This window comes from Pelophylax lessonae (genome assembly GCF_965119305.1).
Source record: "Pelophylax lessonae genome assembly, chromosome: 10".
In the NCBI taxonomy this organism is placed as follows: domain Eukaryota; kingdom Metazoa; phylum Chordata; class Amphibia; order Anura; family Ranidae; genus Pelophylax; species Pelophylax lessonae.
This window is the reverse complement of record NC_138777.1, coordinates 36,134,813-36,148,958: the sequence shown is the minus strand read 5'-3', so window position 1 is coordinate 36,148,958 and position 14,146 is coordinate 36,134,813. Positions and strand designations below refer to the sequence as shown.

At 44.8% G+C, this 14,146-nt stretch overlaps 1 protein-coding gene across 1 annotated transcript in view; it reads right to left on the bottom strand.

Moving 5' to 3' along the window:
* ABTB2 (ankyrin repeat and BTB domain containing 2) overlaps window positions 1–3,469 on the bottom strand; it is a 179,439-nt gene extending 175,970 nt beyond the window's left edge. The window contains exon 1 of the mRNA XM_082269867.1: window positions 2,021–3,469. Within this exon, the coding sequence (XP_082125993.1) occupies window positions 2,021–2,882 (862 nt within the window). The 5' untranslated portion in view covers window positions 2,883–3,469. The remainder of the gene's footprint in view (window positions 1–2,020) is intronic.
* Between the last annotated feature and the right edge of the window lie 10,677 nt (window positions 3,470–14,146).

Below are 14,146 nucleotides of genomic sequence, written 5' to 3'. Positions count from 1 at the left end.
CGTTTTGACACGTGTTTTGCTGTAAAACAAAAAATGACCAAAAATGCACAGTAGGTTCTTCAGGCATGTTTGTTGCCCGTAAGTTAGCCAAATAAAGTGAATTGGCTGCCCTATGCGCAGCCTGCTGAAACGCGCCAAAAAACATTCCAGCTTCATGAAGTGTGAATGGGGTCCTACTGTTGATGCTACATGCTGTACAAGAACTGCACTACTGTATGAATGACAGTCTATGTACTCATACCCCACTGATATCCAAACAGCTCTCTGCAGCAGACACAGCTAGTGGCACTGACTGACCATGTGTGGAATACAAGCTGCATGCTGTCAGTCACTGACATGAAAACAGAAGGTTTGCTACTCCATGCAACTACTACAAGCACTCAAGTATAGTGCTAACTGGATTTCTTTCTGCAGGCGCAGCACAGTGTGCAAAGTGTAGCAATAATACAGGCTGGTCTCTAATATGACTATATTAAACATAGATCTGATTGGCTATAACAGTTTGGTGCAAACTGGTACAACTTGTTCACATGGGTGTACTGAAGCGTATACACATGCAAAGGGCCATGTCTACCCACATGGGACGCACAGGTGTTCTGTGCATCCGCTTTCAGGCAGTCCCATTCATGTCAAATGGGACGCAGCATCTGCACAGTCCCAGCCGCTGCTCCCGATTTGACATCTGTGCGTTTGCCTGTCCCTGAACTCGCACTGTCTACATTTAGGGCACACACCCACATGGGTGTCAAACTGGTAGCAGCAGTTGTGTCCGTGCAGCCGCTGCATCCCAATTGACATGAATGGGACTGCTTGCATGTGAATGCACTTAACACCTCTGCATTCCATGCGGGCAAACATGGTCCTCACGCAGGTGTGCGCTTAAGTACGCTTGTGTGAACGTGGCCTTAATTGAAATAAAAGTTTTGTGAGTGCATGAAGATACTGATTGGCATTATATATACACTAAGTAGCATTTACATAGTTGGCAACACCTCGAAAAACAATTTCAGGCACTCCTGCTGAACCTGTATGCAAGCTGGTTGTGACTGAACTGCATCCAGATACAATTATCTGGATAATTAATTTAAAACATGTTAAAGTGGTAGTAAAGTTGCTAAAAATTGCTGATAGGGTCTCTTCTGTCATAAATACCCTGCCTATTGGTCTGTTCTGTCATAAATGCTTCCTCCTGCCTGTCAGCTATCATGTACACTGAGCCACACCCCAGATCTTTGTCGCGACAATGTGACTCCCGTGCGCATGCGAAGGAGTGACGTCATCGCAGCCTAGCCAATGAAAAGGGAAAAGCCGCTGAACCCGGAAGACCAAGCAAAGATGGAAGTGCTGTGGGCTCACCGAACTGATCACACCGTGGCATTGGAGGGCACCACTTAACAGGCAAGTGCTAATATGTGGTACATACAAGTACATTATGGCATAACCCATCTAGGAGCCCCTAAAAAGACAAACATAGCGGACTTAACTACTGCTTTAAAAGTTAAAAAGCAAGTAAATGTCAATGGTTGTCAACTTATGAACCAAAGGGGGCCTCAAATGCACCCCCTTACATCACCGAAGGGCCACACATAATGTTCCATATATGTAATGCTTGAGAGGACCATCCATCTGAAACTGCAAACCTAATAAAGGAAATGAGAGTCTGAGAGTGTGGACATGCTACATTATTGGCTGGAGCCATGCTGCAGAAGACAATATGAAACTGGGAACATGTTACATGAGGCTGGTAGAGATTAATGTTATTACCCTAATCTGCTAAGAGAGGCTGCTAAGGTCTAAGGGCTGCATATCATATACCAAAAGGCCACAGGCTGGACAACAGGGGTTTAAATTCAAGTTTGCAGAACAAATACATTTTTGGTAGAATGTTTGGGATTTGAAAATGTAGATGCAATGCACGGTCAAAAATTGTTTTCGGAGACAAGTCTTGAAAACACTAAGAGGCACATGGACCATGCCAATCACTGTTAAACATTGACAGAAAATATAGCTTGTCTCTTACCATTGGCATTCTTCCCACAAATTAAGTGCTCGTAGGGTTGTAGGACCCCCCACAGCTCTGCGTCATTGTTGATTGCCATTTCTAGGGCATCCAGAGAGATCTCTGCTCCATCAGTTCCTTGGCTGGCCACTACACGGTTCCTGATCTCCTCCAACAGGTTCTCCATGCAGGAAGTCAAGCAGATGGCAGCATACTCATGGATCCTCACAGATATCCTAGTGTCCACCATCCACCTGAAGAACCTGCCCACCGACAAAGACAGACCACATCTGGCAGACTTGCCCTGCCTTAGGCCATCCCCTGCACTCATGCTGTAGAGTGACATTGCCCGAACCGTGGCAAGGGTGCAACTCTGGGATAGTGCCCAACTCAAGATGAGTTTCATGGCGCTCTGGATCTCATAGCGAGTGCACTTGGCATGAAGAACGCTCAGCCTCTGAGCTTCTCTAGAAATCCTGATCAGAGGTCTCCTCAGTAAGATGGACATCCTCCTGACAGCATCCTGGGAGAAGTCCCAACTGACTCCACCATCACCTTTCCCAGTCCTCAACAGCTTGCCAATGTCTTCATCTGTCCAGGGGAACTCTTCCAGCTCCGGGAGCCGGTGGCACCTGGAGAAAAGGTCTACCAGGTCTGGGTCCTCTGTCAGTGCAGAGTTCATAGTGTCCCAGCTGCTATTCCTGCTGTTCATGGAGCCAGAATAGTACCACCAGGTACCACGGTGCTGGGAAGATGCCAGTGGCTGGGAGTTGGACTTGGAGGACGAGAGGCTGAGGGACCTGCAAGAGTCCTCTGCTCCATAGCCAGAGTCTAGGGTCAGGTCTTCCAGGGTCTTCAGGGTAGAGCTGTACACTCCAGCCATAGCGGCCAGTAAGAACTCCAAACTGGAAACTACTAGTGGAAACCCTGAGGTTCAACCGAAGCTTCTTAGGCTGTAATGCATTTCACTGAAGGCATTGATATTTTAAATGTTTTGCAGAAGTCTAAGAGACGTTCAAAACATTCCATGGTACGTAGACGTTTAAAGATCCAGCTACTCCAGCGAGAATACTGCCAGACTCCAGTCAGCTGCAAAAAATCAAGCGTGCAATTTCCACAAGAAACTAAATATTAAAGATTTAGGGTCAACGCCTTTGTTCCTCCTTGATGTGAAGAAAAATCCAAATCCTATGAAGAAAGGTAAAGAGATCCCATAGAGCAGAGCTGCTCCCCCTTCCAATGCCTGCAAACTTATTTCAAAGTAGCAGCTTGACAAACACAGAACAGAGAGTATGGTAATACTGCCAGGAGGGGCAGCCAATCCAGAGCTTGGAGGGGCGGGGCTGCGCTGAAATTAAATCCAAGCAGCTGAAAGGGGTCTTTTTCAGAGCTTAGGCTGGTGAGATACCTTTGTCTGCAAAATGCAATATGCTGCTTCGCTCTCTCCAAGTGTTAAAGCAGCATTATTTTTGCGATCGGTAATAATTGCGTCTTTTCAGGTGGCCGGATGACAAGCAGAAATGTTCCATTTTTCTCTTTTAGTTCTTTTCATGCATCATTGCCTAGAACACGTAAATAGCTCTGCTAACAATGAAAGGGTTTGATCAGGGGAACTGATCCGAAAACTATGAAAGACGCTCTTTCAAAGACCTACAAAATGACCAAGTTAAACCTGTTTTTTCCTTAATGATTAGCTTTTACGTTTATTTAGTAAACCATTCAGCACTATGCATTACTTTAAAATTGTTACTATCCAAATATAAAGACATTACATGTATTTTTTTTTTTTTACTTCTGTGTTTTCAAAAGAAAATAAAACGGCACGCAGTATCTTCTCCGAGTGCTGCAAGTGAGGATGTAACCTGGTTTATGGTCCAGATTTTTATGATTTTACTGATCGACCGATTATCGGCAAAGCCGATATATCGAGGGCCAATATGTACTTTCCCCAATATATCGAAATCGGCCTTTTGATTTACCGATATTGCCGATATTTTGGGAAAGAACATGTACCGGGGTGATGCCTGCAGCTAGAGGCATCACCCCGGTATGGGTGTCCATAGCCGACTGTCTTGTAATGACAACCGTTGCGGCTGAGAAGCTGCTCGGTTGTCATTCCAAGGAGCGGGAGGGGACGTCCCCCCCTCCTGCCGCCAGGGGACGTCCCCCCCCCTCCTGCCGCCTTCTGTGGGTCGCCCGGGTCTCCTGTCCCACCGGAAGACCCGAGCATCCTAGCTTCACCGCCGCCGTCTGACCGGGTCCCCATCTGACTGAGGCTCCATTTCTTTGAATTCGGTCATGACATCACTTCCGGGTAATGGCGCCGCCGAATTCAAAATCTTACAGAATTCAAAACAGCCAAACTTGGCGTTTTGAATGCTTTAAGTGCAGAGGAGGGGTTTGGGGTCTTTTAGACCCCCAGATCCCTCCACACACAGTACCTGTAGACATGAAAAAAAATATCGGTATCGGGGTTAAAAAATGATACCGGTCAATCACTAGTTTTTACATTATGTTATTAGGTTAACCCGTTCTGACTAGACATCCTATGACGTCCTCCAAAACAAGGCGTCCGTGCGCGCAGCGTGTCGCTCCGACACACCGCATCTTCAATCAGTGTAAAGAGCCAATGGTGTAGGCTCTTTACCATGTGATCAGTTGTGTTTAATCACAGCTGATCATGGCGTAACTAGGAAAGTGCCGGTTATCAGCATGCCTCTACTCACGCTGACAGGGTGTGAGTAGAGGAGAGCCAATAAGTGACTCTCCTGACGACGAGGGGGATCTGCATTGATAATCACTGTACTGATTATCAGTGCAGTCCCATCAGCGATGCCCACCAGTGATGCCTACCAGTGCCCATAAGTGAGACCCACCAGTGCCATCCTTTATGCTCATCAGTGCCCATAAGTAATGCCCACCAGTACTGTCTATCAGTGCTGCCCATCAGTGCCCATAAAGGTTGCCTATTAGTGCTGCTTATCAGTGCCTCCTCATCAGTGCACATTAGTGCCGCCTCATCAGCGCACAAGAAAAAAACTTACTTATTTACATAAATTTGTAACAGAAAAAAGAAAAACTTTTTTTTTTTTTTTTCCAAAATTTTCAGTCTTTTTTCGTTTAGCAAAAAAAAAAAAAAACCCAGTGGTGATTAAATAACACCAAAGGAAAGCTCTATCTGTCTCAAAAAATGGTAAAAAATGTGTTTTGAGTACAGCGTTGCATGACGGCGCAATTGTCATTCAAAGTGCGACAGCGCTGAAAGCTGAAAATTGGTCTGGGCAGAAAGAGGGGGAAAGTGCCTGATACAGAAGTGCCTTAGTCTAATGATCTTTGGGTAATGTTAGAGAAAGTGGTGTAATCTGCATGTTGGTAGTTTGATTTCTTTTTTAAATTTTTTTTCAACCGGTGTTATTTATTCTATGTAGTAGGGTGGCATGGATACTGGTATCGGTGCCGATACTGAGCATTTGCATGAATACTCATGGAAATGCTCTGTTACCTGAAACCTATACCTTTGCTCAAATCATGCTGCAAAGAATTACATGTGATTTAAACAGGAATGCGGTGTGATTCCTGTCCAAATCGCATGTGGTTCCCCCCACCACCAGTGATGGGAATAACGGCGTTAAAAGTAAATGGCCATTCTAAGGCCGTTACTTTTGCAGGTAACTAGTAAACAGTTTGATTACTTTTCCTTCCGCCATTTCCATTACTTGAAGCGGAGTTCCAGCCCTTTGTGTTTATTAAAAGTCAGCAGCTACAAAAAGTGTATCTGCTGACTTTTAATAAACACACACTCACCTGTCCCATGGTCCAGCGATGCGGCCGCCCGAAGCCTCAGTTCTGTTCCTCAGGTCTCGGCGGTGCCAGCATTACTGGTGTGGGCACCCGGCTGTGACAGCTTGCGGCTTTACAGCCAGGTACACACTGCGCATGCGCGAGTTGCGATGCGAGTCTTGATTGGCCGGCAATCTTCTGGGACCTCTGACATGTCCCAGAAGATTGCAGGGAGGGAGGGGGAGAGGAGAACTTCCACTCAGGGCGCTGCGGCGCTCCGAGCGGAAGTGGGAGCGGGTACCTGTCAAAATTAGGTACCCGCTCCCCCCCCCCAAAAAAATGACATGCCAAATGTGGCATGTCAGGGGGTTAGGACTACCTAAAGCAGAAGTTCTACTTCCGCAATTACATCTACCACCACTAAAGGTAGTAGTGTAACTCCTCACTCCTCTTTGACCCTGCCGGCGCTGTCTGCTCCTCGCGGTACTGGCTGTGGAGCGAGACCAGACCAGAGTTACAGCACACCAGCCAGCAAGCCACAGGTACCCGATCCACCACCACCATCCAGTCATCCACAGGCATAGCCACTGCACTCTGCGCTCAGTCAGGAGGACTCAGAAGGAGCAGGACAGAGGGACAGCAGCACAGGAGGAGTCAGTCACAGATAGCCTGGAGGACGGAGCCAGAAAGACCCCACCAGTGTGCCACTACCACACCACCACCAGCAGCCAGCAGGTACCAACAAAAAAACATAAAATACTACAGTCAGGACTCAGACCCCACCAGTGTGCCACACCACCACCAGCCAGCAGGTACCAAAAAAAACCCATATAATACCACAGTCAGGACTGGAGTGGACTCAGGAGTCAGACTCAGGTCAGGTATCACCGTACCACACTGCCAGTACCCCCACCAGTGCCACACCACCAGCCACCACTGCCCACCACCACCACCACCACCAGCAGCAGCAGCAGGTACCACTCGAGTAAAAAAAAAAAAAACACCACTCAGTCAGGAGTCACTCAGGAGGACTCAGGTCAGGTACCACTGCCAGTACCAGTGTACCACCACCACCATGCAGCCAGTCGGTACCACTCAGCAAATACCCAGTAAGGTACCTGTGCCACCAGTGCCACTCAGCAAGTACCACTCAGCAAATACCACTCATGTACCAGTGAACCACACAGGTACTACAGTGCCACTCTCAGCACATACCACTAAGGTACCACTCAGCAAATACCACTCAGGTACCAGTGTACCCCGCAGCCAGCCAATACCACTCAGCAAATACCACTCAGGTACCACCAGTGCCACTCAGCAAATACCACTCAGGAATCAGGATTCACCACAGTACAGTACAGACAGTGCGTATGATATCAAGGGCAAGGCTATAAAAACACTCTTATATGGAAGCCTTGTCTATAGTAATGATCATATTTACAATAATATATATTTGAGAGGTGTCTCATTGTCCCACAGCAACATTAAAATAGCGTAGATTACTGTACAATGTTTTATAATAATAATTGCTTCTATTTAGTGTTCATTTCATTCATTTAACATATTTTATATTGGGGGCATACAAGTTATTTGACATATTTGATTATTTTTTTAAAGTAACGCAATAGTTACTTTCCCTGGTAATTAGTTATTTTTTTACTGATGTAATTCAGTTACTAGCTAATTACTTTTTTTAAGTTATATGCCCAACACTGCCCACCACTCCTGTGTGAACCCAGGCTTGCTATAGTGACTTCAGCCTGGGTTTACACAGGATCAGTGTGGGAAACCACATGAGATTCACACATGAATCGCACTGCATTCCAGTTCAAATTTAGCCATTTATATGGGCTCAAATCACACGCAAAAGTACTTGACCAAAAGTATCTGTACTCGTAACTTGCCGGTAAAAAAATATCGGTGCAACATTACCACATTCAGTATCTTCTCTGAGTTCTGGATGGGAGGATTTAACCTGGTTTACGATCCCGATTTTTGTATTCAATATTTTTTATTGTTTTTTTTTCAGAAAAGTAAGAAAAATGTTTAACATACAGAAAAATAAGCAAACAGCAGTGTTCTCAATCGTACAAAACAGTGTACAATTTCTATCAGAAAAGATAACACGGAGAGTCTAATAGGGGTACCTCGCCATGGCAGGCATGATCAGCGTCCATATTTTGTGCAATATCATTGTCGGACAGATGGGTAAAGGCCCCCCGCCCCAGACACCCCGAAGGGGTTCAAGCTGTGTCAATGGCGAGACACGGCGCCCCCTCACTCCAGTACGTACCAATACTAAACATAGGAACCTGCATATAGGCATGCCTAAGAAATATGAAAAGTGCTGTAATGGTATAACAAACTTGTATCCACCCATATAGTGACCTATGAGGCAAAGACCCCCACCTTTAGATCCGAAGCCCGAGCCTCGTATCTTGGAATCTACACTACTCCGTGTAGGCAAGAACCCCAAGTAAGAGGAAAAAGACATAAGAGAAAACAAAAGGAATAGAAAGAAAAAAGAAAAAGAAAAGAGAGTAAAAAAAGAAGAATCGTCCTCCCACACTGGATCCCCCCCACACCATAAAGTCATGTCTAGGGGGCCTGTAAATATGCAATCCAGGGATTCCATACTTTTTCAAATCTAAGTTGTTTGTCTTTGCAGATGCTAGCTTTTCATTAAGCATAATCTACGACGTTTTATGTTTCAATAGCATGACATTGAGCCCAGGTGTTTTCCATGCACGTGCCATAATTATTTTGGCCGCTAGGAGAATGAAAAATATAAGAGAGCGTATATATCTCGGTATTTCCTCCGGCAAATCAGAGAACAGCACCATTTTGGCATCCCTGTAAATTCTCTGCCCCGTCACTGAGTGGATCAGATTATTCACTCTGAACCAGTAGCGTCGGGCCTTTGGGAAACTCCACCAGATGTGGTACATGTCCCCATGCTGTCCATAATTCCTGAAACACAGGGGTGAAGTTTCTAAAAACAACTTTGCCAGCCTCCTTGGTACCAGGTACCATCGCGACAGCACCTTATAGTTAGCTTCCACCAATGAGGTATTAAGTATACCCCTGTGCACCATGGTCGACCATCTGTCCCATACCTCCTCCTCAATGGTCTCCCCTAGATCTGACTCCCATGCCAGTTGATATGAAGGCTTAGTATCCGGGTTAGTGAATAGGCCATACAATTTGTGATCCATCCGCATGATCCAGACCCGCCCATACACCTGTTTTCATACAGTGTTCTGGTCGTGATATCAGTCTGATCAGTTTTAAGGGTCCGAAGGAAGTGGGTTATTTGGAGTAGATGGCAAGATTCCTCAGGGGGCATTTTCAGCGTTTCCCTAAAGTAGCTTTGAGGTCTCACCCCTCTATGATCTAAGAAGTGCCCTATTCTATAAAGGCCTTTGTTGACCCACCACGTGAATAGAGAACTCTGAAGGCCTGGTATAAAGTGTGGGTTATAAAAAGGGGGGCTGCCTGGGTGTGTGGGAGGATTTTAGAGGGTATGCCTTGCAGGCTATGTCCCATAGCCGTAGGGAGTGGGATAAGGTGGGACTCAACACCGCCCTCCGTTCCTTAGCAGGTAGCCACATCAGAAGGTCTAAAGGAAAAGACGGGCTAACTTGTGCTTCCAGGTCGACCCAGTGAGGCCTATATTGTTTTGAAAAAATGTGATATAATTGCACCAATAGTGCCGCCCTATAGTACTGTAGAAAGTGGGGGACTCCACTTAGATCTGTACATGGTGGATCGGGCCAGCCGGTTCCCACCTCTGTTCCAGATAAACTTGTAAATGAGAGTTTGACGCTGTCGGAAAAAAAACGGTCGGTATCGGGAGGGTCCTAAAAAAGTAAAGTATGCGTGGGAGAACTGTCATCCAGGAAAGAACATGAGCTTGCCATTTATTTAAATATTGTTCAGTGGAGTCATAGGGGGGTGTATAGTTTACTCGGAATAAGGAGGCATTATTAGGCGTTAGTTTAACCCCCAGGTAGGGAAGATTATGCCAGAGGGAAGACTGATACTTTTTGATAGTCTAAAAGCCACGTTCTCAACTGCCCTCATGGATGTTCTTCTGCTACCTGCAGCTATGCCACGTGGTACAGTCGCAGTTTCCTGATGAGGTGACTGTGCAGTCTCATGTGGTGGAGTGTTTCCTCATTTCCAGCAATGCAGACAAGATTCTTTCCTCTCTATATCTTAGAATCTTTGGTAGAAACACTGGTAAAAGGGACCAGACTGTTTCACACCTGTTGGGAGGACATTCCCATCCTCAATACTGAGGATTGGAATGAACTCATTCAGCAATATATCCCAATGATGATATCAGACAGCGATAGGTATATCCAACTTAAAAAGTCCTTAACCGAGCATACTACACCCCTCAAAGACTCTCAAGGATTCACCCTACTTAGACTGATAAATGTCCTAAATACTTATCCAAAATACTAGACCAATAAGAGCAGTACTCTTAGAATTCGCAGTAAATGTTACAAATCAGCTTGGTACCTTCATGCATGTTGTGTGGTCATGTCCCCTCATCCAAAAGTTCTAAGAAGCAGTGGTGGACGAGAAAGTCTGTGGGGGGTTTGTCTGTAGATATGGATCCTAGGATCCTTCTTTTAGGTATTTGTGACACTGTCACCTCCAATACTCAGTTGTTTATATTCTATTCAACGTTTTATGCCAGGATGGCTACCCTGTGTAAACTGAAACAGAGTGAACCTCCCACTGTCTCGCAATGGAGAGCTATGGTGGATTCAGTCTTACCTTCATATAAACTCCCTTATATGAGCCAAAAATACCCTAAGAAGTTTGATAAGATCCGGGGTACCTGGGTTAATGCCTAATTCCTTAAAATCCCTGACCTCTCCTCCTGAGATAATTGATATTAGGGTTATTTTAAAATGCCCCCCCCTTTCCTTTCCCCCCAGCTCTTGCCCCCCTAGGCTAGCTGAACTGATTATCCTCATTAACCTAGTTGGGTGACCATACAAATCTCTGGATAAAGCCTATTATATACTGTAAAAATGCTTATTTTGAGCTATATTCTATATCTATTGTACTAAACTAAACTTTGTGCCTTAAATTTACCTTTTTATTTTTTTATATGTATTGTTTTTCTCTTTTTGAGATAAATTAAAACTTTTCTGTTAAAAATAAATAAATAAATAATAATAGTATAATTACCCACATAATAGTTATGAAAGACTTACCTTGAAACGAAGCCTTCCAGCCGCATGCTGTCACCCCTGCAGAGGCCATCCTTACCCGGTCTTTCTTCTGGGTTCGCGGGCTGCAGCAGCTTTAATGGCCAAGCCGCAATGACGTCACTCCCGCACATGCACACGGGAGTCATGGCCACAGCACACGGCTCTGAAGGAACGGGAAGGGTATGCCATTCCTTCAGAGCGCATGCGTTGGTGATGTCACCGGCTGCTGCTCACTGGAATATCTCCTAAACGGTGCACCTTTGGGAGATATTCATTTCACCAACAGGTAAGCTTTCTTGTAAGCTTACCTGTAGGTAAAAATGACATTCAGGAGTTTACTACAACTGTAAGCAAGAGACCACACAGTGGTCACTTTTCTAGCTAAGCTGGTAACTTAGTGTGCGTGTGGTCTCCCCCAATGACACAGCCACCCCCCCCCCCACACACACACACACACACACAGCCTTTCACTGGGATCAGTGTGCTGCTGTTTCTCCCACCCCCCAGGTCTTATGCAGCTGAGAACAGAGGATATGTGATCACTTATTAAAAAAAGGTATTTACAGTGCATTGCAAAAGTATTCTGCCCCCTTGAACTTTTCGACCTTTTGCCACATTTCAGGCTTCAAACATAAAGATATAGAACTGTAATTTTTTTTGAAGAATCAAAAACAAGTGGGACACAATCATGAAGTGGAAAGAAATTTATTGGATATTTCAAACTTTTTTAACAAATAAAAAACTGAAAAATTGGGCGTGCAAAATTATTCAGCCCCCTTAAGTTAATACTTTGTAGCGCCACCTTTTGCTGCGATTACAGCTGTAAGTCGCTTGGGGTATGTCTCTATCAGTTTTGCACATTGAAAGACTGAAATTTTTGCCCATTCCTCCTTGCAAAACAGCTCGAGCTCAGTGAGATTGGATGGAGAGCGTTTATGAACAGCAGTTTTCAGTTCTTTCCACAGATTCTCGATTGGATTCAGGTCTGGACTTTGACTTGGCCATTCTAACACCTGGATATGTTTATTTGTGAACCATTCCATTGTAGATTTTGCTTTATGTTTTGGATCATTGTCTTGTTGGAAGACAAATCTCCATCCCAGTCTCAGGTCTTTTGCAGACTCCATCAGGTTTTCTTCAAGAATGGTCCTGTATTTGGCTCCATCCATCTTCCCATCAATTTTAACCATCTTCCCTGTCCCTGCTGAAGAAAAGCAGGCCCAAACCATGATGCTGCCACCACCATGTTTGACAGTGGGGATGGTGTGTTCAGGGTGATGAGCTGTGTTGCTTTTATGCCAACCAACGTTTTGCATTGTTGCCAAAAAGTTCGATTTTGGTTTCATCTGACCAGAGCACCTTCTTCCACATGTTTGGTGTGTCTCCCAGGTGGCTTGTGGCAAACTTTAAAGGACACTTTTTATAAATACCTTTAAGAAATGGCTTTCTTCTTGCCATTCTTCCATAAAGGCCAGATTTGTGCAGTATACGACAACGATTGTTGTCCTATGGACAGAGTCTCCCACCTCAGCTGTAGATCTCTGCAGTTCATCCAGAGAGATCATGGGCCTCTTGGCTGCATCTCTGATCAGTCTTCTCCTTGTATGAGCTGAAAGTTTAGAGGGGCGGCCAGGTCTTCGTAGATGTGCAGTGGTCTGATACTCCTTCCATTTCAATATTATGGCTTGCACAGTGCTCCTTGGGATGTTTAAAGCTTGGGAAATCTTTTTGTATCCAAATCCGGCTTTAAACTTCTTCACAACAGTATCTCAGACCTGCCTGGTGTGTTCCTTGTTCTTCATGATGCTCTCTGTGCTTTAAACGGACCTCTGAGACTATCACAGTGCAGGTGCATTTATACGGAGACTTGATTACACACAGGTGGATTCTATTTATCATCATTAGTCATTTAGGTCAACATTGGATCATTCAGAGATCCTCACTGAACTTCTGGAGAGAGTTTGCTGCACTGAAAGTAAAGGGGCTGAATAATTTTGCACGCCCAATTTTTCAGTTTTTTATTTGTTAACAAAGTTTGAAATATCCAATAAATTTTGTTCCACTTCATGATTGTGTCCCACTTGTTGTTGATTCTTCACAAAAAATACAGTTTTATATCTTTATGTTTGAAGCCTGAAAAAAAAGGTCGAAAAGTTCAAGGGGGCCGAATACTTTCGCAATGCACTGTAATGTTTTTTATATCTATACACAAAAATGTTTTGCCTTTCATTTCTATTTTAAACTGAATGCTTTGTTTTACAAGGTGAGGGTTTACAATCTCTTTAAAAGCACAGGGAACTCATGGAAGTTCTTTCCTCAAATACAGTTGGTCGCAATTTAGGTGCTATACTTAGCTGTACAAAGAAGACATGTTAGAATGCTGCTTGTTATCACTTTTTCTGGAAAAAAGCTGAGAAGGTGCAACCGAAATGTTACACCTTTTATAAATAAACGTGTCATAGCAGCTGTGTCAGCCTAATTGTCAGCCGTTAGCTAACTCAGCACACACTATCTGCAACCATTGTGCGTCCTGTGCAAAGTCTTGAGTTGTATTTGGTGGCAAATAAACAGGTGACATGTTACAATGTTTTTAAGATATTTTAATATATACAAATTATTCCAGTGCAGAAGAATACAGCCTGATAGAGAAACCATCTCAAATTGTTATTAGGGAGGTCATCCTTGTGATGAACAATTACACAAGTTTGCTCATAATGTTAGACAGAAAGAACTTCATCAGGTAGTAGAACTGAGACTGCCTACTCTTCTCTCTTCCAGTCTGAGTGCTGCTGTGGAGGGGATTAGGGGTCTGAAAAGATGGATCCAGGGATATGTGCATTTACAGCTGACCTTAAGGCCCCTTTCACACAGGCAGTCCGATCAGGTCTGCCTGTCGGTTTTTCAGGTGGACCTGATTGGACCCTGGGTTGTACTCTATGGAGTGGCAGATGTCAGAGGACACATGTCCGGTGACACCCACCGCCATCCGATCTGATCCTGTTCACCAAAAACAGATGGTGGTCCTATTTTCCATTGGTCTGGCAGATCGGATGGAAACCTACAGGTGGCCCGTTTCCATCCGATTGCCCCATAGAGGAGAGTGGGACTGTGTCTGTGTCTGCTCTGCATAGCATAT